The following is a 25,450-nucleotide window of genomic DNA, read 5'->3' as shown; positions in this document are numbered from 1 at the left end:
ATCTGCAGACACTTTCCACCAGGGGCCGTGTGTCTGCGCAGGGATGCCCGCCTTCAAGCCTTCGAGTTCACCTCCGGTCTCTCTAAATCATCCTCTGTCTGGGTCACGCAGAAAATCGGCCTCTCCATGGAGACCACCACAAGGCTTTCATGTGTTTATAAAGTTCCACAAATTAATGGCCGAGCCCCAAGCAAAGATGGCCACAGGACCCATCCCTCCACACTATCCAAAGGTTCCACAGGCCCCAGGACAGGAGTTAGACACTGAACAGGTGTTACAGGAAACATAGGAAGCTAGACTACTGCTAAAAACACATCTAAGGGACGCAACAGGGTGAAATGTTCAACTTAAAGAAAAGGCAAAATCAAAGGCAACAGGATGGAGCACAGGACGAGGAGGGGAGGGAACGCTACAGGACACAGCCGCCTCTCCTCTCTCCAAACAAGACAAGCGCTACCATGAAGAAAGGGCATAGTTACCTGCATCCATATCTGCAAAGAATGGAACAGCCAGTAAGAAAAAGAAGGAACCAGAAATTCAGTGTCTCAGAGTTGGATTTTACAAGGTTAAACGGAGAGAAAATATAATTTAGAAAAACTGCCTGTGAACTAGGCCTGGATTAGGGACACAGGGGCTGCTGGGTTCCTATCGGCATTTTATTTACAGCAGAAAATATGGATATGTTATCTGGAGAAGTAAAGGCCTAATGGCGAATAAAACATCTTATTCTCATGCAAAATGACCATTACATGTTTATCACACACTATAAAGGGGGAACATATTCCAACAGGTGGTGGTAGGCATCTGAACGTCTCATATCTACGACTACGTCACAGGACGTACACAGTGTGGATAAACTCAACATTCTGGCCGGAGAAACGGCCAAGCATGTTTAAGAGAGTAAGACTGGACTGACATTTAGAAAGGTCAGGACTATTGGGAAGAAATCAATTCAAGAGTATTTCATGGTTCTACTCTTGCTCCGAATGCCATAGAGAATACGATCGGTCAGCGACCAATACTGGAGAAAAACAATCTACCTAAGGATTTCTACTGCTTGGTGCGCTATTACTTTCTTGGCATGTGATACATGGAAGTAATGATTTAGGATATGCTACAGGAAATGTAAAAGCTAAGCTCTCCTAAGCGTGAGCCTGCCTGCCAGGCCGCGTACCTTCGGGAGACTCTTCCTGGACGTAGGTGCCGGTCAGGTAGCGGTGCACCAGGGCCGACTTGCCGCTGGCCAGATTGCCCACGATTCCCTGAAACAAAGCAACGGACGATCATTAAGGACCAGGGCGTCAGTCGGTTCGGCAATCTACAAGCGGAGGGAGTTAAAACGTGCAGTGCGTCTACACATGATCACACGGGGCACTGGCTGGAAGGGCAGAAATGGGCTCAGGGACCTTCCTGCTGGAGGAGAGGGACTGGGCTCCCTCGTCAGCATCCCCCTTCTCACCTCCTCGCCAGCCCTAAGAGCGTGGACACCACCCCACACCTGCGGCTGAGGCGCTCTCCTAAACACCACGCGCGGTGGGTCCACCAGGAAAGGGTGTGCGTCAGGGCGTCGTGAACTGTGAACCCTCCGAGTCTGAGCCAGGAACGCTGAGCGAGGAACACTGTGGGCCATGGTGGCGTGCAGAGCATACGGGGATAAGGAGGACATTCTGGTGCGTTCCATCACCAAGGAAGTGCATGGTTACCTGCACCCAATTTGGGGGTAGGAGTTTGGAGCTGGGTCCAAATGAGCCACATGAGTTAATGACAATGTGGGGGCAGGGGTGGGAGGTGGAGGGACGAGGCTGGTACCAGGCAGAAGACAAGAGCAAGCCTGCTTCTCTGGAACACGGGTGCGGCTGCAGCACGGGTGTTACTCATTTCACAAGCCTGGGGCCCACCTGCCCACTGCCTGCAGGCCAGAGCCCACGCTCCAGGAGCAGCAGCACACGGTCTCCCTCTGAAAGCTTGCACACCCTGTCTGCAGACACACAGGCCAGCAGCAGGTCTGTGGCCCTCCCGCCCTTCTCCACCTGACCAGTTTGGGATGGTCTTCCTGCTCCTCCTCTGCACACTGTGACTGCTGGGGATGTTCGTGGCTAGGTCCCCCCTACACTGAGATCCCTGAAGACCAAGAACTATGTCTCTGGGTCCTGGCAAGGACACCAACTCCACATCCCAACACTTACCAGTTTCTGGCCCCAACAAAGTGCCTGATAAATATGGGATGGATGGAGGATGGATGAAGAGAGGGATGGAGGGAGGAAGAAAGGGATAAAGAGACGGATGGAGGGACACAACATGCCAAGGGAGGGAGCGTAGGACAGCTGGATGGTGGACGGATGGGTGGGTGGAAGAAAGGAAGGACAGATGGAAGGAAAAGAGAATGGCTGTTTGGATAAACAGATGATGAAGCCAATAACTAGAAGAACAAACACAGGAGAAAACACACTTGGCATGAAACTGAAAAATAAGTTAAAATATGACCTTTCTGTATCCTATTACCCACCCTGCGCTCCCAGGTACAGCCCTTTAGTTTCTCACCTTCCCCAGCTCCCAAACTGCACCCCCAGACACCTAGACCCTCCCACATCCACCAATGCCCGAAAGACTCCTGCTGCTCTGGTCAGCAAGCAGTTCTGATGTCACCTCCTCCGGAAAGCCTTCCTAGAGCCACAGCCTCAGGGAGCAGGGCTCCTCCACGCTCCGGTGCCTCCTCACATGCTCCGTGGACCCCCCTCTTTATTTTCCCAGCATCAGTATGAGGTCTGACTCCCCGGGACTGACAACTCCCTAAGGGCAGGACCCTGTCTCCTTTGTCCTGGTTCTCTGCCTCCCAGCAACACTGGTTGGATGAGTGAATAAGTGAATGAATGAGTGAATGAGTGACCCAACACTAGTGAGTATACAGGAGCTGCTCTTTTGCTGCGGCTGAAAGCCAGACTTCGCAGAAGATCCTAAATAAAGCTGTCTCCTTCCTGGTTTCTGATGTCTTCCTTTCACCTGAGGCCTCTATCATCCGAGAATTTCTACCTATTAATTATTCTTTTGCTCAAGGGCACCTGCTGTTTGTCAGCTTCATGCTGAGAAAATCCAAAACAGCGTGCCACAGAATTAAATTTTTAATTAAGATTAGAGTGCCTCTTTCCCGAGGAGGAAAACGCTCAGAATCAAACACCGTGTAACCCGGTGCCTTCTGTGCGTGGCAACGGCCCTTCCTTCCTACGTGCCCACAACATGCCAAGAACTGAGTTACCCATCAGGAGGAATAAACCAGTCAGTCCTGGGGGGCGTGGGAAGGTGTTACTGATGTGAACGGCCATCTCACAGACCTACATTCGCCATCCCGGGCATTATTCTAACCTGAAACACTGGCAGAAACCAGCAGCCGGCTGTGGGGAGGAAAAGAAGAGCGAAGGACAATGCTCGATCCGCTGCAGAGCTGCACTGGGCCCGGGAGCCGCTGCAAGTACAACAGGAGAGAACGCAGGCAGCCGGCCTGGGCCTGCAGGCTCCGTGGGGGGGGGACAAGGCAGCTCGGGACAGTGTCCTGGCAATGACAGGCCTGCCGGCGTGAGGTGGCTGGGGTAGTCACCCCAGCCCTTCGTCCTGGGGCAGGGCCACGACCCCTCAGGGAGCCACACTCCACATCGCCAGTTCACGAGGGAACGAGAGCGCCGTCTCTCCCCGCACTGACCTCCCTGCCTCCCAAACTCCACCCCTCACCTGCTAACCATGTGGTTTGCTGAAAAGGAAATCTAGGCTCTTAGTAAAAATCCCAGTTGGGAATTCAACGAAAACACAGAAGTCAGACGTGACTAGAGGCTGATGAACATGCCCCTCTACAGGCAAGACAGCTACGCTGGCTTCACTCTTTCTGCCCGGACAAGAGCACCAAGCCTGCGCCTGGCATGCAGTGACCCACTGTGCAACTGTCATTGATCATCTAACCCTAACACAACCTCAGGGCACAGCATGGCACTACCACTCTTGAAAACAGAGCAAACACTGAGCTGTTTTCTCTGACAGATTCCAGAAGATTGATTGCAAAATCTTACATAAAGAGTCCATCTAAGGCTGGCTATTATGTCATTTAATTCTGTTTGTGAAACAGAGTCAGGGGTCCCGAAGGCGCTGACCTAAGGGGCCACCTGTCTTGTGGTGCTGGACTAGGCAGGAGACAATTGCAGCCCTGTGGATACACAGAGGCTGCCTCCGAACAATGGAGCACTTGCTGTAGATGCTGCAACTCCTTAGCACAGAAGGGATCTGCCCTGGAGGCCTAAGAGGACGAACTGCCTGCGGCCTCCACCAGGGGGCGCCCGCCCGGAGCAGAGCCAGCCTTCCACAGGGGTCAGGGGCAGGAGGAAAAGAACCTCCCCTAAGGACCTGCAGAACCACTCACATTCCTTATCCAGGATGGAGTCAAGCCTTCGGAGAATTCAAACAAACCTTCAGGTAGTTACTTGTGGAGAACAGGAGTCCATGCTCCCCTTGATGCCACACCTCCTGCGCCCCTGGCCATTGATTGCAGATGTTTGCGTGCTGTTCAACTGGCAGAAAACACATCTGTGCTATAAGCAGCCTTACTATGGGCTGGCAGAACCCTGACACCTTTAACTCTCAAAACTGGGGATATGGCAGAGGGTCTGACACTCGGCGAGTACAGTCAGTCTGTAATTATTACAATTTAGACAAATAAAATTTCAAATTCAGCCCCTCAGCTGCACGAGCCACACTTCAAGTGCTCCACAGTCACATGGGGACAGGGGCCAGGGGCCAGGGGTCAGGCGCGGCCGCCCTGGAAGTGAGGACAGAACGTGTCCCCGGCTCACACCCCAGCTCCACCCTTACTAACTGGCTCCTTCGAGCCTCAGTCTCCCCACCTGGGATGGGGGTGGTCAGGGTTAAATGAGACGGTATAGGAAGCACTCACAAAGGCCTGCACAGAGGAAGGGTTTTACAGTGCAGTCACATTGTCATGGAGACCCCATCCCCGAGTCTCACTCCCATGGCAGGACCCACACAGCAAGTGGTTTCCTGAGGGTGTACGGGAAACTGGCCAACCTTCTGAAAAGCTCCTGTGACCATGATGCCAACTTTGTGGCATTCGACTGACAGGTGTTTCCTGGCCGTGCCAGGTCCGGGGGTCTCAGAACAGAGGCAGGAGGAGTGCCTGTTCCCAGGTCAGTCCTGTGGAACCCGTGCTTCCAAAACAGGCATGACTCACAGACCCTTTGTCTCCCGCAAGGGAAGAAACCCGCTGGCAGGTGCCCCAGAGAAGGCCAAGCTCTGGTGGGAGAGCGAGGCAAGGCGATGGCCGGGCTGACACACAGCGAGGGCAGCGGGGACGGGGGACACGGTGACCCTGCCTCCATTTCAGGTGCCCTCCCACACGTCCTCCTTGCTTGTCCTGATGATGAAAGTCATACTCAAAGTCATGTACACTCTCTTCACAATCTGGGTGTCCCGTGTTGCGCAATCTCATCTCAGAAGTGAGAAACCCAAGGGTCCTGCCCCTCTGAATGTCCAACCAGTGGAAGGTGTCCAAGGGCGTTGGGGTCACTGGGCAGACAGCCTGCAGCTACTAACAAATGGGGACCTGGGAGAACTGAGGCAGGCTTCATCAGCGTGTGCTGAGTGGGAGAGCTTACATGCTCCCACGTTACGGTCAGAGCCCATCACTGCAGAGATATATATATGTATGTGTGTACACACACACACACAGGGACAGACGGACATGCATACACACATACATATACACATACACACATGCATATATACGTACATGAATACACAGACATATGCGTACACACATGTACATACATACACATGCCATGCATATAAACACACACATAAATACACATATACAGGGTGTCCCAAAAAATGTATTCACACTTTAATAACTGATTTCTATTACACTTTGAAATTAAATGTATTTTAATAACTACTGCCTTTATAATTATTCGAAGTGTGCATACATTTTTGGGACACCCTGTATACATACATATATATGCATATACACATAAGCACATGCACGTACATACACCCACATATATTTTGTTAATCATTACCTGAGGATATTTTTTTCCCATTGATTTTTAGAGCGAGTGGCAGGGAGGAAGAGAGAGAAACATCGATATGAGAGAGACACATAGATAGATTGCCTCCCTCACATGCCCTGACTGGGGCTGGGGATCAAATCTGCAACCCAGGTATATGCCCTTGACTGGAATCAAACCTGTGACCCTCCGGCAAGCAGGCCGACACTCTAACCCAGCTGTGGGCAAACTATGGCCCGCAGGCCGGATCCGACCCGTTTGAAATGAATAAAACTAAAAAAAAAAAAGACCGTACCCTTTTATGTAATGATGTTTACTTTGAATTTATATTAGTTCACACAAACACTCCATCCATGCTTTTGTTCCAGCCCTCCGGTCCAGTTTAAGAACCCATTGTGGCCCTCGAGTCAAAAAGTTTGCCCACCCCTGCTCTAACCTCTGAGCCACATCAACCAGGGCAATATAGGAACATATGTGCACACATATACACACACCATACATATAAATGCATACCTAAGTGGGTACACTTATACACACATAAATATGCATATATGCATATACACACATATATACAAACATATATACATATAACTATACACACACACAGGCACATCCCCCCAAAGCCAGTTATTTCATAACAAAGAACATCACACTTCAAGATAAAGTCTGTCCCTTCCTTCACCCTAAATGGAAGTGGGGAGGCGGCTCTGGCTCAAAGGTGTGGCTGCAAGAGACCCAGATCATGTTTCATAAGCCAATTGTAAGCTTTAACTAATGTCACTGAAATAACAGAGTTTGTACTAAAAACAAAATTCTTCTTTTAATTTTATGCCACTACTTTGTAATGTAGTAACAGTTACATTTTTTAAATGATGAATTCCAAAGCTTCATAAATCGTTCTAGAAATTTTCCATGACATCCAACAAAGGATAAATAAAGCCGTGTGTGTGTGTGTGTGTGTGTGTGTGTGTGTGTGTGTGTGAGAGAGAGAGAGAGAGAGAGAGAGAGAGAGAGAGAAACACACACACATAAACACACAAACGAGCAGATGATGGAGGGACCCGGCCTGTGCACACAGGCTGCTCTGGCTGTTTGTTCATCTTGGCCTCACAGGCACTCAGGGCTCCAGCCCCAAACTGCCAGCTACACCTGGCCCTTCTAGGGACACACCCAGAGGCAAGCTCCGCTCTGGGCCCCAGGGACAAGCAGGCCCCAGGGATGCAGGCCTGGGTGTGATCAGGTCACCGCCTGCCGCGGAGCCCCCTCCTGCAGGTGAGCACAGACCACTGCCAAGGCCCAGGACGCACTCACCACTTTGAGCTCCGGGACAGATCGACTCAACGTCCATTCCTGGCTGTTCACAAAGGCATCTGCAAAACAGGAGGGTGACAGAGTGAGGCACAGGACACTGAATGCAAGGTCAGAACGCCCCAATGCGCCAGGTTTCAGACCAGGACACGCCCAGTGCAGACGGAGCTCCTGATGGCACCTCCACGCGAGGCTGTGACCTGCCGAGTCCACACGGCAGCTCCGATTCCAAGTCTACGCTCTGCCCCCCTAAACCCACTCTGCCCATGACCTCAGGGCTCTGTGGCTTCCACTTCCCTCTCCTCACAGGCTCCTGCCCAGCCCACAGGCCCCGCCCCGTCCAGGATGCCCCGGCTGTGCGCATTCACAGGGGTGGAGACACAGGAGGCACCTGGCTTCCCGGAACGGACCCTGTAGCCAGTCAGCCAACTTTCGGGCCCTTTGGTTTTTTACTCAAAGCCCCTTGTCTGAAATCCCAAAAACCATGCTATAGAGCAGCGGTTCTCAACCTGTGGGTCGCGACCCCTTTGGCGGTTGAATGACCCTTTCACAGGGGTTGGTCGCCTAAGACCATCCTGCATATCAGATTTTTACATTACGATTCATAACAGTAGCAAAATTACAGTTATGAAGTAGCAACGAAAATAATTTTATGGTTGGGTCACAACATGAGGAACTGTATTTAAAGGGCCAGAAGGTTGAGAGCCACTGCACAGAGGATGACGACTGGATGTTAACAACGTAACATTTCACAGTGTAGAAGACTCTCTGCTGAAGTCCCGTTTCTCAGGAATACCCCTGAGGATGTCAGAAAGACGAGTCCCCAGCCACCGTGGCCCTCAGCACAGCCATACCCTTAGCACCCTCGGGGGGCCTCCCATGCCAGCCGTCTCTGCCTCTCGCCCCCGTGCACAGGTCCAGGGAGGCCCATGCAGCACAGATGATCCCTATGACCTGATCCCCCACGCCCACAGGAGCCACTTCTCCTCAGTGAGAGCCATGGCACCCCCACACTCTGTGGGCGAGGAGCAGAGCTGGCCGCAGCCCTGGCCCTCTCCTTCCAAAGGGGACTCGCTTTCTGCGTATTTCCCACAAATTCAGAAATCTCATCACTCTGGCTCACAAAATGCCCGTGTCCCAGTTTCAGAGGGATGGGTGAGCTTCCCACGAAAGGGATGGCGTGGAGCCAATGGCAGAGTCGCACGACCCGCTGGGGTCTGCGAGGAAGGACAGGAAGCGCACTCAGAGGGAGCACGGCGAACGCAATCCATGGGGACACGAAAATGGGTGGGTGGCCATGCCACAGAGCCGACACCTGGCCCTGCAAAGGCGGAGGGGAGGGCGGCCGGTGGGTCAGGAGGCGCCGGGAGGCCAAAGCAGCTGGAGAAGATGCAAGACACCCAATTAACCTGCAATCCTGGCTGAAAGGAGTGGAGATGAGTGCTCAGTATCATGTGCTGGGCTCTCTGGGAACCGCACGCAGGCCAGCTGGCAGAGCAGGTGGGCAGAGGTGCCCCTGCAGCTCCAAAGGCAAGATGTTCGTGAAAGTGAAAATGAGGGCCGCTCCTGTCCCCATGAGGCGAACACGCTGGGGCGACCCACGGGTGCACGGGACGCTGTGCGCCTGGCCACCACTCTTTGGGCCTCCGGGCACCACCCTGAAGTGCCACCAAAAAGATATCACCTGCAAGAGGATGAACGTGGATGGTGCCAGCAGGGGCCAGACCAGTCGGTGCCTGGCAAATGGTAACCAACATCCTCCTTACTAGCGAACATCGCTGATTACACTGAAAAAAACACTTTCCGTCACGACACACACCACCAAAAGATTATGTTTACCACAACCAGCACACCTCCCCATTTGCTGCCGTCTGTGTCCCCCTCGCTTACAGCCTCAGACCTGTGTGGAGGCCAAGACACCCCTGCACCTGCGCCAACCAGCTTCCGGTTGCCTAGGACCAGGGCCGGCCACCATGCTGGGTATGCAGACGGCAGGGCATGGGCAAGGCAGCCTCCGGGGGGAGGGGCTGGGAGCCACTGTCCACATGTCAGCCACACAGGAGCCAGGTTCTGAAGCTGCCCCGCCCTGCTGGCCCCACCCCTGGCGGGCTAGGGGGTCCCTCGGTGCACCCCTGAATCACAGCACAGTCGGTCTCTGAACAGACGGGACTGTCCCTAGAGGACATGCAGACTGGACCCTTGGTGGGTCTCAGGAAAGCGGCTTAGGTGCTGGCCTGCAGACGTCCCCAAGTCTCTCCCTATTTTTTCAAAAGATGCAGCTACAAAGGATTCAAGGCTGGTTTCAGATAAAAGCTCATCTCTAAACACACAGCTGCTTTTTCCCAGCCTCCCCTTCCAGGGCCACCTCTGACCCCGGCCCCCACCACCTCCCGATGACAAGGACAAGACTCTGGACCCCAAGGAATGCAATTACCCACTGACACTGACAGATGAGAGGACAGACCTTGCCCATCTGCGGCAGCGAGCTGCCGGCGAAGCGAGGGAAAGACAACCAAAAACAAGGCCACCCCTTGTTTATTTTCACATCACCTCCCCGGAGAAGTTGCATCTCCCGTCCCAGATCTTTTCTACAGAGTCCCCTCAGCCTCTGCTTGCTAATAACACTAACTGAGGGCTCAGCTCTAGGTCTGTTTTCCAAAATGTTTGTTATGCAGAACCGCAAATTTAACCAGGAAATGTCAGGCCATCATTAAACTGCACACAAAATATACCCCCCGATTTGAAAGCCAGCAATGTTTCTGTTTGTAAAACCTCCTTGGGCCAAAGAACAGAAGCACAATGTGGCCTGGGATGAGGGGAGACACATCCCAAACCCCAACTGCTTAATTAGCTCCTCGTTGCCACCAGGGATCACGGATTAATCACCTAATTCCGCCCGGTGTTTTGAGCATCGACCTATGAACCAGCAGGTCACAGTTCAATTCTTGGTCAGGGCACATGCCTGGGTTGCAGGCTTGATCCCCAGTGTGGGGCGTGCAGAAGGCAGCTGATAAGTGAACCTCTCTCATCATTGATGTTTCTATCTCTCTGTCCCCCTCTCTTTGAAATCAATAAAAATATATATTTTTTTAAATCACCTAGTTCCTAGACACTAGCACACTGTAGACGGAATGAGCCCGCCTCCCAGCAGAGCTATGGACTCTCATCTCTCCTTCCAAGTTACCAACCAGAGCTGAGCGTATGGCCACAGCGGGAGCAACTTCACTGGCTGCCCTCCCACTCCATCCACTGGGCTCCAGTGACCACAAATACAGGTTCGACAAACCCCAGGAAATTACACACCAGTGTCAAAAAGAGAACCTGAAATTGCAGGTGAAATTTTAAAAACATGTTATCTCGGGGACTGAGACGTTTATGTGAAACCCTACATTTCACAAGGATTTTAAAATATTCTTTTTAGCAACAGAAAAGTGAAGGAGCGTTTATTTTTAGTTTAAAGCACTCGTAAACCCAAAATATAAATGAGAACCATGATGGGAAAACCAAGCCCGTCCACAGGAAACGGGACCGTGCCTCCCACAGCGACCCCGGGGCGTGTCTGTGTGGAGGGAGGAAGGGCAGGTCCGTAATGAAATAAAGTCCATTTGAAGGCAGCAGGAAAGAGCTGGTGACACCCTGCACACTGGCTCATGCACGACACTCGGTGACTGTCCAACGCAGGGCTCAGCAGATGCCCGCTGCACTGTTTTCCACGGTATGATTTAATTTCTAACTTGAAAACCCTCGAATCCTTGAAAACGGAAATAATGCACACAGCCCTGGGAGACCAGATTCGTTTCAGGCTTCCCCGGAAGTTCAGTGGGCTCAAAGATCCACAAACAAGACAGTTTCCCACCCCCACATTCCCTGATAACCACCTCCCTCCCCCCCATTTCATAAGGCCCCCCAAGTACAGGGTGACATGCACCGGGCCACCAAGACCCCCCCCCCCCCCAAATCACTGCCGCAGACGAGCCATGCCCTGGCTGAGAACCCCAAGCATATTTCCAGAGGCCTGATGCGGCTCAGAATCCTTCCCAACCCGACCAGTGTCTGCCCGGATCCTTTCTCTTGTCTCCAGAGGAGCCCCCAAGGGAAATGTCGCCAGCCAGGAGGCGCTCTGGGGATCCATCTGCAAGCTTTTAACTTCTCAGAGGATCGGTGCCCCCTTTACCCTAAATTGTCCTCCCAGTGTTCTTGAATGCTAAACGCTTCATAACAAGCCTGCTTCCAGAACGCTCCGAGACCACTGTGGTGCCAGGTGTGTAAGTAAAGGCTTAAAAGAGTCCTATCTGGGGTGGGGAGAGATTAACAGGGAACTTACAGGCATAACCCAGAAACACAGACACTAGTGTGGTGAAGGCCTGGGACGGGTGGGGGCAGGGTGGAGGAAGTCAATGGGGGGAGGGAGGGGCAGGGGGCGGTGGACCACAAAGGGAAATATCTGTAATACTTTCAACAATAAAGGTAAATTTAAAATAAAAAAAAAAGATTCGTGTCTGAGGATAAGGAAAGTAAGTAGAGGGTAGAGGATTGGGGAATGAGCATGGAGAGGAAGAAAACGTTCCTTTTCTCCTTCAAATAAGGAGATGCCTCGTACAGCCCGCGACCCAGGACTTTAAGGGTTCTTTAAAACACTGTAACACCTGAAATGAAAGTGCAAAGATTTTGAAAGTAAAAATGTTGAAGTGAGGATATTTTAGGAAAAGGTACGAGTCCGAAATTGCCAGAGAACAAATCGCCAGGTTAGATTCGAAGCCGTCGCTGTGAGATGGGACAGTGGACGCTGTTTTTCCTTCTGGGCTGAGTAAAACGTAAAACGTAACAGTAAAACGTAACCTCCACAGTGCAGCTTAGGTGCTGGCGGAGGCAACCACCTTATTTGTGAAAGTTAAGCCAAAGCTGAAATAAGCAAGAAAAATTCTCCTGGTTCCAATAAACACGGATGAAAACAGGAGAGAAACTTGGCTCTTCAGTCATACACTGACCTCCTGTCAGTCCTGTGATGGATATAATTGCACCCGACAGACAGTATTAGCTCCATAAAGATTGCAAACAGTCAGTAATGTTTTTAATTCACAGTGCAATTGCTGTTGATAATGAGATGGCAGGATAGGAGAGGACAATGAATCCAGCAGAACAAGCCATCAGGATTAACTCTTTCCCACAGCCCTGAATGCCGGCCACATCGCCCGATGGAGAGGTTGGCAGGGGTGCGGGGGCAGGGTGGCCCTCAGACCCAGGATCACTCTTGCTTACAGCGGGGGCAGAAGGCCCAGGGGGCTCTGTGTCCTCACCATCACTGGCCCACCACTCCATCTGGGAGTCACGGGGCTGGGTGGGTGCCAATGTGTCAACTTCTCCGGAAGGTGCTTCATGAGGAATGATGACAGGAAACACTGTGTTAACATAAAAACCATTGAAACCTGTAAAGAATTTTTGTGAGTTTATTTGAGCCAAACTGTCAACATACGCCAGGAAGCAGAACCTCAACGAATTGAGATAATGCTCCGGAGAATGGCGGGTTACATCTGTAATTATACATTGCAATCAAAGGAAGGGACCGCAGGTGGGTTACGTGAAATCCTTTGGCGATAGACTAGAGAGGCGGGAGAAAGCAAAGCAGGGAAACCCCTGGGATTGGATAAAAAGTAAAGTGATAGACACATACTTAGGTGGGTGCAGGAACAATTAACGTGATAATAATGAAGGAATTTGTGGTACCTGTCCTGGCGCCCAGCACATTAGGTTGTGCCCCAAGGGGTCCAGAAAAAGGGAAGTTACAAGTTACCAGACATTTCAAGAGAATGTTATCATAGATGCAAAAAGACACACAGGCTCAGTTAAGGTAAAGGTTGACCTTGTCAGTGAAGATACCAGCCTAGGATGTAACTACCCACCATAACTGCTTTTAGTTAAAATTTAATTTCAGACCATCCTTTGTGGTTCCTTTAGGTCTCTGAGTTTGCAAGCCCACCATGCAGGCCTCCCCTGAGCTTGTCAGGTCAGCATGTGGCCCCTTTCATCCACAACTGTTACTAACCTACACCCCCTAGATCAGTGGTTCTCAACCTTGGCTGCACATTAGAATCACCTGGGAATGTTTTTAAAATCCTAATTTCTGGACCTCATCCTCCTGAAATTCTGTTTCTTTGTTACTAATGTTGTGACCCCACCCCATAACAAAGAAACAGAATTTCCGGAGGATGAGGCCCAGAAGTCAGGATTTTACAAACATTCCCAGGTGATTCTAATGTGCAGCCAAGGTTGAGAACCACTGCCCTGGATGGAGGTGGGGCTGCCTGCTGAGAATCCAGGCTCTACTTGTCTCCATCCTTTATCTGTAAAACCTGGCCTCTCCCTGCTCTCAGGCCCCTGAATCTTCTCTGCTACAGAAGCCCCCTTCCCTGCAGACCTGCAGCCAGCTGGTGCCTGGGCGCTTCCAGCTTCTCCCAACTGAACTGCCCCTGGCCTACTAGACAACAGCAATCAAAAGGAAAGAGGGTGTGCCCTAGCCGTTTGGCTTGGTGGACAGAGCGTCAAACCTCGGACTGAGGGGACCAGGATTCAATTCCGGTCAAGGGCATGTACCTCGGTTGCAGGCTGGATCCGGCCCTCATAGGGAGGCAACCAACCAATGTTTCTCTCTCTCTGTCTCCCGTCCTCCCTTCCACTTTCTCTAAAGAATCCATGGAAAAATGTCCTCAGGTGAGGATTAAGAACAAGAACAACAAAAGGTGGGCTCTCTCTCTCTCTCTCTCTGTAGGGCGGGGCAGTGCAGGGTCAGGTTGAGAGTCAGCGGAATAATCTTTCTCCACAAACAAGGCTGAGGGCAAGCCCAGGAAGCAGGCACGATCCCACTCGCTGTTCTGTGGCTGCTGCAGGATGAAAATAAACTGCCCATTAGCTGTAATGCCCACAAACCTAATCACGGTCCCAGCAGCGGGTCTGCTGGGCCGACCGACAAACAGGGACCCAGCACTCCCTCCTCCCCAGGCGGCAGAGTGCAGAGGCCGGAGGGCCTGCCTCATGGTCACAGTGACTCCACACCCCGTGTGATTTGGGGGCTCCCTCTGTCACTGCCATCCATACCACGAGTCACAAGCAATAGATTAGAAGTTGGAAAACATCCCAGCTGGTGTGGCTCAGTGGCTGAGCGTCAACCTATGAACCAGGAGGTCATGCTTCAATTCCTGGCCAGGGCACATGCCCGGGCTGTGGGCTTGATCCCCAATGGAGGCGTGCAGGAGACAGTTGATCAATGATTCTCTCTCATCATTGATGTTTCTATCTCTCTCTCCCTTCCTCTCTGAACTCAATAAAAATATCTATAATAATAAAAGGGTAATATGCTAATTAGACCAGACGTCCTTCCAGACGACCTTCTGGACGAAGCCATGGTGGCGGGGCTGAGCCCCTTGCACGAATTTTATGCATCGGGCCTCTAGTATTTATATAAAAAGAAGTTGGAAAACAAAACAAACATGCAAACTCCCTCCCTACTGGTCAGGGCAGCGCCCACCATCGCACTGCCAGTCCTGGCATCCCTCCCCCTCCACACCTGCACCTCTCAATGGCCCTCTGGTCTCAAAAGAATTCCCAGCAACTGCACAGACAGGGACGAAAGCCTGCCATCCACTGAGAGGGGTGGGGTAGTGCAGGCATCACAGCACCTACCAGGTGTCTGAGAACACCCCTGGCTCACTGCTCACACAGCTCCTGGGGCAGGTCAGTCACCTTTGTCCCCTGGGCTAGATCTCCCTCGTCTTGTGCACACAGGTGCGCTCTTGGGCCTGCTTCACTTCCTACAACCTCTCCTCTTTCCCCTGCAAGCTGCCCTCACACACCTAACCCTGTGCCCTGAGCAGCTCAGACAGACACAGAATGGACACTACTGTAGGTGTAAACCCCACCCCCCAGAATACACACCCTGCACAAAATCTGGCCGTGCGTGGAAAAGCCCCACACCAGATGACAGACAACACACTGAGCACAAATGCTGGTTCCGGCACGAGTCACCAGAGCCCGCAGCTGTTCACCAGGCAATTAACTAGCTAGTTAGACAGCATGCAAGCAACTGCAGTGAAGGTTGTCTGGACTCATACCCAACTAACCCGGTAGTGGTGGCCATCTCTCAGGGGTGGGATGTGGGGTGTGGTGTGCCTCCATGGACGTGTCTACACCTACCTTTAACGGTCACTGGGCACATGGGGGCCAGTCCCCATGTGGTATCTGCCAGGAAGTTCCCCCATTTTCTGGCTTTGAATACAAAAGCCCTGGGGTGGATATTCAAAATCAAACTCATTATGCGTCCCTGGTGTCCTCTGGAGAAATCGGTATGATTTCGGCCGCTCCATCTATCCTGCAACTGGGGGACTCATCAGGATGGTGCTCCTTTCTTTGAACAATTTCAGATACGTGGCACGTCTGTTTCTAGAAAATTAAATTTTGCATCTCCACCTCCCCTTGGAGGTTCCTGGATCTCATCAGCCACTGTCCCCAAGCTCGGTCAGTGCCCAGCCCAGTGGGTGAGCTGGGCAGCGTGGGGGAGGGGCAGCAGGATGGAGCCACGCAGGAGGCCAGGTCCCCAGAGCAAGAGGCCGGCTCTCCCCTCGGGGCCTCTGAGGATGTCCCCGCTCAGGAAACTGAGCCGCCCCTGGTTCCACTGTGCAGTCCTTGCCGACACGGACCCTCCTGTGGTCACATCCACAAATGACCCTGGTTCTCTGATGACCTCAGGTGGCTGTGTGTCAGGGGAGGGAGGAAAAGGTGGGTCAAAGCCAGTCACAGCCTCCTGGGGGCCCCATCTCAGAGGATGATCTTTCCATCGAGGCCGCAAACAGACTTTGAGGCTGCAGTGGATTTACTTTTGCTTATCGCAGCGGAAATGTGCGACCATCCCCACCTGAGAGCCCGTCACTGGCGCACCTTTCCCTCCCTGGATGAGCAGACTCTGCAGGGAGGCAGGAGGTCTCAGCACTCAGCACAGCAGAGTCAGGGCCCTCTGGAAGTGGGACTCCCCTGGGCCCTGCCCGGCCTGAGGAACGAGGCTGGAGGGAGGGAGAATTTCCTAGTGCACAGCCCCTCCCAGTGCTCCTAGATCCCAGGCTCACAGCCTGGGCAGTAAGAAACCGGAGTGACTTCCAAGAAGGCTCTGGCACATGTAAATAGCAGCCGGAACCCACGCCAAACCCTCAGGCCCAGACTCAGTGTGTTTGCGCGGCTGCATTTAGAACTCTGAAAATACAACCACTTATTTGGACTGGACTGAAGGGAAAAAATCAGGAGCAAAGGAAAAACACAACCACTTCACCCAAAGATATGGCAAGAGCAACAAAAATCCAAAACCAATGCACCCACCCCAAGTCGACTGGGGTCTCCCCGGAGGGGAAGGCTGCCTGCCAAGCACAGCTCCCGGCGACAGGAGTGACAACCGAATCTGCCCGCTAAGGTAGAGGCACGTGCCGCCCACCCTCCTAGTCTAGGGCTAAGAATAAAACACGGTTTGCTTCTTGGTTAGCACTTTTATTTTAAACTAAAACCTGTGCCAAAGTGTTTCGAATATGTAATATCAAATGCTCCGATTTGGGCTTTGCCTGTGACTTGATGTAACCTTTAGAGCCAGGCCTGCTGGCTGACCGGGAGGGAGGGAGGCAGGGTGTCTGGGATGCCCTTAAAAGGCCAGGTGCTGCCTTCACCTTCAAAAGGATGGGGTGGGATGGGGTGGGGGTTGGGGCCAAAGTCCCTTCTAGTCTAGCTTCCCAGGGCCATTTGTTTTAAACATGTGTCCTCCCATCAGTAAAGCGAGACCACTGCATGACCCCAAGTGTGAGCCAGGAAGAGCCCTCACCTCCAAGGAAGAGATAAGAGGAGCACCTTTGGACCCATGGGTGACTGGGGAGAAGGGACTTGTGTCAACAGCGCACAAACACCAGTGAGGAGCGACAGCCAACCTCGCATTTACTATAGTATTATTTTCATCAAACACACACAGCCATTAGATAAATTTACCACCAGACAAAATTAGCCCAGGGAAATTAGAGGAAACGTTTTTATAAACAGTGTCAATGCCACTAAATGTCCTTAAATGTGCAGTACACTCCAGAAAGCAAAGCATCCAGCCGACAGCTGACCTCCACCTCCCGGGCAGGGGTGCAGAACTGAGTTCATGGCCCACCTGCTCCGAGAGCCCAGCTCAGCCCTGCCGGCCAAGTCTCCCCAGGCGAGATCCGAGCCACGCACACCTGGTGCCCGCACACGCACAGGCACGCAGTAGAGTCCACCGACACCCCAGCTCTGAACGCAGGAACCGCCCTCTGGGAAACGGTACGGATCCTTCATGACAGGGTTGAGGGAGACGGCAACCTGCCAGCTGACAGCAGGAGCTGGTGACCGAGGAGGCAGCCTGGGGCTTAGCGCTGGAGCTCTCCATCCACTCCACCTGTCGCACATCTCTATTAGGCATCTCTCCAGAGAGGGCCGATCCATCACAGGGCTGCTGCTGGAACCAAGGGATGGACGCATGCAAAGCGCTTCCGGGCGCCCCGCCTTGCTGGCTTAGGTAGGTGTGGCTGCCTGGCTGTTCCTGCCTTATTGTGACACAGCAACAAAACCAGCCTAAAAATAGGCACCAATGGTCTATGCCTCAAATAGCAGTTTGGTGGCAGGGCCTCGGTCACACCCTGCTGTGCACGCCCTCTGTCTCCCCGCCCCACCCCCACCCCCAGTAGTCTGTCACCAGCGCTGTGACTCACTGCCAGGCCCTCTGGAGGAACGTTACCTGCATGGCTCAGAGGTTAGCATCAACCTTTGACCCAGGAGGTTATGGTTTAATTCCTAGGCAGGGCACATGCCCGGTTGTGAGCTCAATCCCCAGTAGAGGGCGTGCAGGAGGCAGCTGATCAATGATTCCCATCATTGATGTTTCTATCTCCTCCTCTTCCTTCCTCTCTGCAATCAATAGAAATATTTTTTTAAAAAAAGAATAAAAAGAAATACAGACTGAATTTCATTTCAACAGCAGCAAAGCTCCCTCATGTTGGCCCTAATGGGTACGAGCCATCATACACACCTGCGTAACGACAACCTCAACATAAGCTAAGAATTCCAGTGCCCACTTCCACGCCTCCCAGAAACTGGACATGCTCCAAGGACAGCCTGAGCAGAGCCTGGCTCGTGGGGCCTGACCTTTCTGAGAGCAGCCTGGCCTGCAGGGACCCGGGGAGGCGGACGGGCCAGGAGTGTGTGCCAGGCACAGGGCTGGCAAGGAGAAAGCTGACTGAGCTGATGGGACCCTCATGGACTCCAGGAAGAACTGGAGACTGAAGGAAAGAGCTCTCCAATATCTGCCCAGGAGCCCAAAACTCCAACAGGCACACCCAGGACTCCGACACGGAGAACACAGGTGCCCCGACAGCTACAGACCCTGACGATCAGGCCTCTGGGCTGAGCAGAGGCCCACCTCCTGCCACAGGCAGCGACCTTCCTGGAGATTGAACTTCCCTCGGTGATTCCAGTCACTGCACAAATCGGCCTGCAAATGTCACAGTAAATCCCTACTTCCTGTGAGTGACAACATGAAACACTGACAGATCATATAAACAACCTGTTCCAGGCACTGGGCACCAGGTATAACATAATTTTACCTGCATGTTTTCTCAAATTATAACTAACAGGCATCAAATACACCCAAGTTTAGAACCTCACCCTGAATAGATTTTGTGGACGAGAAAAGGGGTTCTGTGGAAAGTCCCCTCCCAGGGTGATCTGATCATCAATGACTAAGTGGGCAGGTCTCGGTGGGAGGTCCCAGGGTCATAACTTGAGTAAAAGGCTGATCTTTGCCTCAAGCAAGCCCTGGCCTGGGTTTCTGTGCATGTAGGTAGCACAGCTTTGAAATGAGCTGTACCCACACAAGAAAGCAGGTCGTCTTGCTAACGTCACGGAATGCAACCCCCGCCTTCCTTTCTCCCACCTCCTGTAATCTCCCTGGCTCCGCCCTTAACTCCAAACGTGTAAAAGAAACTGTGGAACTGCCCTCCAGGGAGCACGGGGATCTTGCTCCCTGGCAACGTCAACAGTAAATGCATAAAGACGCTCCACAGGTTCGGACGTTTCTTTCATCAACGGTTTTCTAACCCGGTTTCTAAATGACCTTTCTAGGATTCACGCGGCACTAGACACACACATCATATTATCACATTTACTACAAATCAGTCACGTTTCCTGGGCAGGCCTGAGGATGAACTCCCTGGGGGTGAAGGGTTGGTGAGCGCGTGCCACCCAGGAAAGCTAGTGCTCAGATCTCCCCCCGTTTGGAACCTGAGACTCAGTCTCCTTCTGTGTGAACCAGTGTCTATCTTAAGACTTGAAACAAAAGGAAAATGCCACAAAAGTCTCCTACAGAGAACGTTTCTGTCCTGTGAGTGCAAACTTGTTTGATGGCGAATGCCCAGATTCCTGTGTTGAAAATAATGTTCACTTTTAGAGGCTGGGCTCACCCTTCACTGGACATGGGGGCCCTGCAGCCAGCAGGGCCTGGTGCTCTCCTGGGTCACTTCCTGGCACAAATGAACCATCAGTGGCTCTAGGATGAGCCTTCACTGATCAAATGCTTGTGCCTGTCACGGCAGGACAGTCGTCCCCACTTAACCACGGTTTCCCTTTCCCTGGTTTCAGTTACCAGTGGTCAGCCATGGTCTGAATGTGTTTGGGGAAAAAATTCATAAGTAAATTTATGAAGTAAATAATTTATAAGTTTTAAACTGCATGGTGTTCTGAGTATCGTGATAAAATCTCATTCGGGCTCAGGAGTCATCCCTTTGTCCAGCGTCTCCATGCTGTATACGCTACCATCCATCGGATCAGGGAAGGGGGAGAGAGGGGGGGAGGGAGGGCGGGCAGGCGGGCGGAAGGGAGGAAGGGAGGGAAGCCATAGTCACATACCTTTTTTACAGTATAGTGTTATAACTGTTCTATTTTATCACTAGTCCATGTTAATCTGTGACTAGTTTACATATTAAACTTTATCGTAAGTATGCATGCCTAGGACAACAGTACACACAGGGTTAGGTACTCTCCGAGGTTCCAGGCATCCATGGGGGTTGTATCCCCGTGGATCAAAGGGGAAGACTGTACTTCGTATACAGAAGGATCAAAAGGGCAGCCTGAGACCAACACAGGTCCAATGCCACCATTTGTATCATTATATACATTAGAAAACCTCAATACCTAAAGGTAACATGGAAAGTTCCAAATAACCTCTATTCCACTCTACTGCACTGAACAAACTTGATAAACATAGCGTGTGGATGCTCCCTGCTCCGAAGGCTGCAAGCCGCCGGGGGGCGGGGGGCGTGAGTAGCAGTCACTGCTCCCACGGGCAAAGGCTTCTTCAGGGACAGACTCCTCCCAGAGGCCAGCACAGGCCGCGATGGACGGCGGTGCTGCACAAGGCGCTCAGAGAACTGTTGGAAATAGACACGTATCGGCTCCATCAGGACAGAAATAAATCCATACGCAAAGTCAGTCACCCTTCTAGTTACATGAATGGGGGGGGGGGGGGCGTTAAACCAAAGAAAAAAGGTGATCTGTTCTCTCCATGTGCAATTTTAAGATACAGTGGTGAACAACTTAAAAGGAACTGGTAGCTTTGGCAGTTACAGAACAGTCACGGGAGGTACCGCACTGGGAACACAGTCAGTAACAGTGCAGTAACCTCGCATGGTGTTAGCCTTACCCTCCGGATGCCTTCATAAACTACATAAATGTCTAACCCCTATGCTGAACATCTGAAGCTAATATGATATTGGAAAATAAAAAAGAATTTAAAATAAAAAGAACTGAAGATCATGGGAAAATAAAGGAAGACGGAGTAAAAACAAAAAGCCAGGTTAGACCTGGCCGACTTACTCAGTGGATAGAGTGTCGGCCTGCGGACCAAAGGGTCCCGGGTTCGATTCCAGTCAAGGGCACACACCTGGGTTGCAGGCTCCTCCCCGGCCTGGGCCCAGGTCGGGGCACATGAAAGAGGCAACCAAACGATGTGTTTCTCTCATATCAATGTTTCTGTCTCTCTCTCTTCCCCTCTCTCTAAAAATCAATGGAAAAGTATCCTCGGGTGAGGGGGGCGGGGGGGAAGCCAGGTTAGCTGACACCTGTGGCAGCTTTAGGCGTGGTGTGGTGTGCAGCTCTCAGCGGGTGTAGCTTCGAACGTGTCCACAGAGCTGACATTTTCTACCTTTCGGTCCTTTGCAGACTATCCCAGGTCATCATCATTCAAAAGCAAAGACACTGCCAGGATGCAGAGCACAGCACCTGCCGCCACGGTCATCTCGCCTTCCCGAGGCCCAGCCAGGGCAGCAGGAGCCTGGGAGGTGAGTGACTTGCCCAGCGCCTCACTAGACTGAGTGTGGCAGCCAAACTCAGCCTCCTCCACTGACTCAGACCCTGCTTCCTCCGCGTGGCAATGAGGTCTCCCGCAAACAGAGCGCTCTCTCCTCCCACCACCATCCAAGCATTGCGCACGCACCTGGAGTCAGCTGTGCGTCAAGGCGCGGGGAGAACGCAGGAAAGAGGCAGAGGCTGTGAGAGAACCAGACTGAGGTCGCACTCAGACATCACCCTCGGTGCCCACAGGAAAAGTGGCATCAGTGCCCTGAGGATCGCGGCGGCCAGCCGTGGGGGCAGCTCAGGTGGCAGAGGGGAGGTGGGGCAGGCGGCTTCTGGCTGGCAGACAGAACTGAGGTCTCAATGTTGCAGAACAAAGCAGGAGCCACGGTGGGGGGCGCAGGCCAGGCCAGGACATTACAGGGGTGAAGACAGGGATAAAAATCATCAAGCACCGAGACTCCTGAGTTTAAAACTAGGGTGGACTTTCCACCCATCAATTCTAAGCCTCCAGACTAACAACACGGACCCCCTTCCAAGAGTCCCTGACTGCCCTCGTTTGAAAGCTCCAGTGACAGGGAACTCCCCGGGGAGCGGGCAGGTGCTGCAGGGTGGGACAGCTCTGCTGGTGAGAGGTGACGTCCACACACCCCTCTCCCTACACACTGCACTAATCAGTGCTGAGAAACTCCTGGGTCCTCCTTATATCTGCTTCTCAAATACAGGGAGACAAGTCTGGATACTCCCAGGTTCAATTCAAGGAAGTTGGTTTCCAGAACATTCCACGAACCAGATCAGGAAAGCAGATTAGGCATCTACTCTTCCATGCAAGCGCAATCAGATTCTCAGAAGCTAGGGGTTCTTGTTTGGCAACTCCAAGAAGCCGAGCGCTAAGATCCAAGTATCCTGGAGCTATGATGAGCTGTAGCACGGAAGGCCCCGCCTTGCTCAGTTCTGCCACAACCCATGGGACCGAGCCAGGTTCTCAGGTAGCAGGATTGGAGTTGCAGGAAAGCAAGTTACAAATGAGCATTTTTTTGTAAGTCCACCTGGGATTTCTATTGTTTTAGAGCCCTGGCCGGTCGCCGCAGGAATGTACAAACTGGATCAGTACCCGCCGCCCCCCACCCCTCAGCTGAAGTCCTGTCTGAGTCATTCTGATCTAGTGTCCAGAGAAGGCAGGGGCTGGGGGCATTGTTCTCAGAGTCAATTCTCAAGTGTCTGACAGTCAGCGGGAAGGCTGAAAGGAGTCCTTGCCATGACAGGCACAGAGGGCGAGGGAACACAAGACGCCCTGTGAACCATCTCGAACGAATGGCCATCCACTCAAAGAAATGTGTATGCACTGGTCGGCAGCGACGGTCCTCTGAGTAAAGGGAGCCTCCGGTCCCGTGTGGGGACCAAAACGGTCACTCACTATGTCATGCAAAACCCGAGGGGCCTCGGGATCACAGCAGAAAGAGATCGGAAGCTGTGCACTGTCTCAACAGCAGGCCGTGTGCGAGCGTAGCCCTCATCTTCCCTCTCGCTCCCGCCATCTGAAACGTGCCTCTTCCACCTATCTCCAGTAGGTAAGGACAGCCACGTGACCCTCCACAGGCCTCTGGCTGGTACACCCTGGTGCCCAACGAGTGAAGAGCCTTCCCATCTTCTGACATATGGGAAGGAGGCATATTTGTAATAAGCTTTGAGTCTCCACATCCACTGGTGATGTAAATACCAAAGCCAACTACACAAATGAAAATAACAGGAGATTATAGAAAGCAAGGGGCCAAGACCCATCCTTGAATTTAGACCAGCTAAATGAAGAGGCATGCACTAACATCCTTTAAATTATAAGAGCATCTACAGGAATGTCTTCAGTAAATTAACAGGAGAAAAGAGAGCAAATGTGAATGCCTCCATCAACTGCAATAGATGAGACATAATTTCGAAGGCAGGCACCTATATCAATACCATGGTGGACTCCAATTTGGGCTGAACCAAACCTAGACCAAAACAGCGATGGGCAGATGGTGCTTCTCTGTAGGTGATGCAAAGACAACAGATCTCCCTTCTTTTCGCTCATTTGCCTACTTAACACCACTTCTGAGCATCATCTGAGATGCAACTGCAGCTGCACACGCCCCATCTCAACCCTGTCCTCATAAACAGAACCTTCACTTGCCCATTATTTTACTCATTGTGACATCATTTTAAATTGATATTATTTCAAATCTTTACAGAAAAAAAGCCCAAAAACCTAAAGTGAATTTCCCATAGAAAACAGAAACCTAATAAAAAAAAAATTTGTAAAGCTCATTGTGGAAAACATAAAATATCCTTTTAATGCTTGATGTTGGTATTAATCATATAGACCTGGGCAATAGAAATGATTTCTCGGGAGTTAACTATAGAAATCCCAACTAACTTGCTCATACAGAATCTTCTCTGTTCCATCTGTTAAGCTCCTACTGATCCTGCAAAACCCAAATCATTTTACCCCTCTGTGAGGTCTTCATTAACTCCTTCTCCTACTCATGGATATTTGTTGCCTTGTTTTGTGTTCCCCAAGTCCTCTCATTGATTCCTCCCACAAGCATTTATCAAAAATCTAAATGCCAACCACAATGCTCTGAACTCTACTGTACAAGAGGGACTTCATGCCCAAGAGGGACTCGCTATTAGAACTGGCAGACGAGAACACACCGGGACTAGCGCACCAATGGAGGTGTGCTGTGCAGTCATCCTTCCCTAAGTGTCCCCTGAAGCTGGGATTTACTAGAACTTCCTCATGTCCCCCAACAGGCTACTGACCACTGGAGACAGGATCTGGGCCCTGCTCCCACTGCAGAACACACCACAGAAACTCAGTGTTTGTTCCTGCAACAGAAAAACAAGATGACTCAAAAACAAACAAACAAAAAAATAAAAGTAGTGCTGGTACTTTATAGTTGGGTCATATACTACCAAACAAACGGTATCTGTTAATTGTATAGCTAGCCAGACAACTGCACTGGGCCCAGGCTAAACCTGGAGAACCCCTTTAGCAAATGAATTTTGAGCATTCCTTTGGTGGCAGGATAAGCTAAGTCCAGGGTGACATGAAGAAAGATGCTAACAGGTGACTATGCGGTAACACGGGCTCTGATTGGAGAAAATAAGCACAGCAAGGCTCAGCCCCAGCCTCCAGCCTCCAGTGTCTGCTCAGAGGGTGTGGCTGACCTTCAGCAGCTCTGCCTGTATCCCAAGTAGGCTCTCTGTCACCAGGGGAGCAATTCAACTTTACAGCAACAACAACAAAACTGGGTGCCCTAAACTGCTATCTACAGTCATTTATAAAAAGCAAGTGAATTCCTAAACTAGCAAGTAAATCCTTAAATACTGAGTATGTAATTAAGTCAAAATGTTTCAAATGAGAAGCTGAGTTACATTGTTTCTTTAAAACCTGTAACTCCTTTTCTATAACAAGTCAAGTTTAAAAGTTACGGTGTATCCAGTTATTTTCAGTAATTTGGTTTCATTTCATTGCTGCTTCCTCTCTTTCTCCACTTAAGTTTTTTATTCTTTTAAACTATATAAAATAGTCAATCATGTTACAGAAATGGATACAAATCAAGGGAATCAGAAATTCAAGGACAAAGCCTCTCATAAAAAAATATGCTGTCAAATATCAGTTGTAAATTAGTAATCTAAAATGCTAATAAACTCAGTCA

The 25,450-nt window shown here is 51.4% G+C and overlaps 1 protein-coding gene across 8 annotated transcripts in view; it reads right to left on the bottom strand.

The window, feature by feature from the left end:
• AGAP1 (ArfGAP with GTPase domain, ankyrin repeat and PH domain 1) overlaps positions 1-25,450 on the bottom strand; it is a 413,197-nt gene that overhangs the window by 269,176 nt on the left and 118,571 nt on the right. For 4 of the 8 annotated variants that reach the window (XM_036318654.1, XM_036318650.1, XM_036318653.1 and 1 more), the window contains exons 2-4: positions 7,371-7,429; positions 1,175-1,262; positions 480-491 (exon numbers count right to left, since the gene is read on the bottom strand). In XM_036318654.1, coding sequence (XP_036174547.1) covers positions 480-491; positions 1,175-1,262; positions 7,371-7,429 — 159 coding nt within the window. The remainder of the gene's footprint in view (positions 1-479; positions 492-1,174; positions 1,263-7,370; positions 7,430-25,450) is intronic. The other 4 variants (XM_036318655.1, XM_036318656.1, XM_036318657.1 and 1 more) reach the window with 1 other exon arrangement.

The sequence above is a fragment of the Myotis myotis genome, unplaced genomic scaffold, assembly GCF_014108235.1.
Source record: "Myotis myotis isolate mMyoMyo1 unplaced genomic scaffold, mMyoMyo1.p scaffold_m19_p_8, whole genome shotgun sequence".
NCBI classification, from domain to species: domain Eukaryota; kingdom Metazoa; phylum Chordata; class Mammalia; order Chiroptera; family Vespertilionidae; genus Myotis; species Myotis myotis.
The sequence above is the reverse complement of the archived record's forward strand: the minus strand, read 5'-3'. Positions and strand labels throughout refer to the sequence as shown.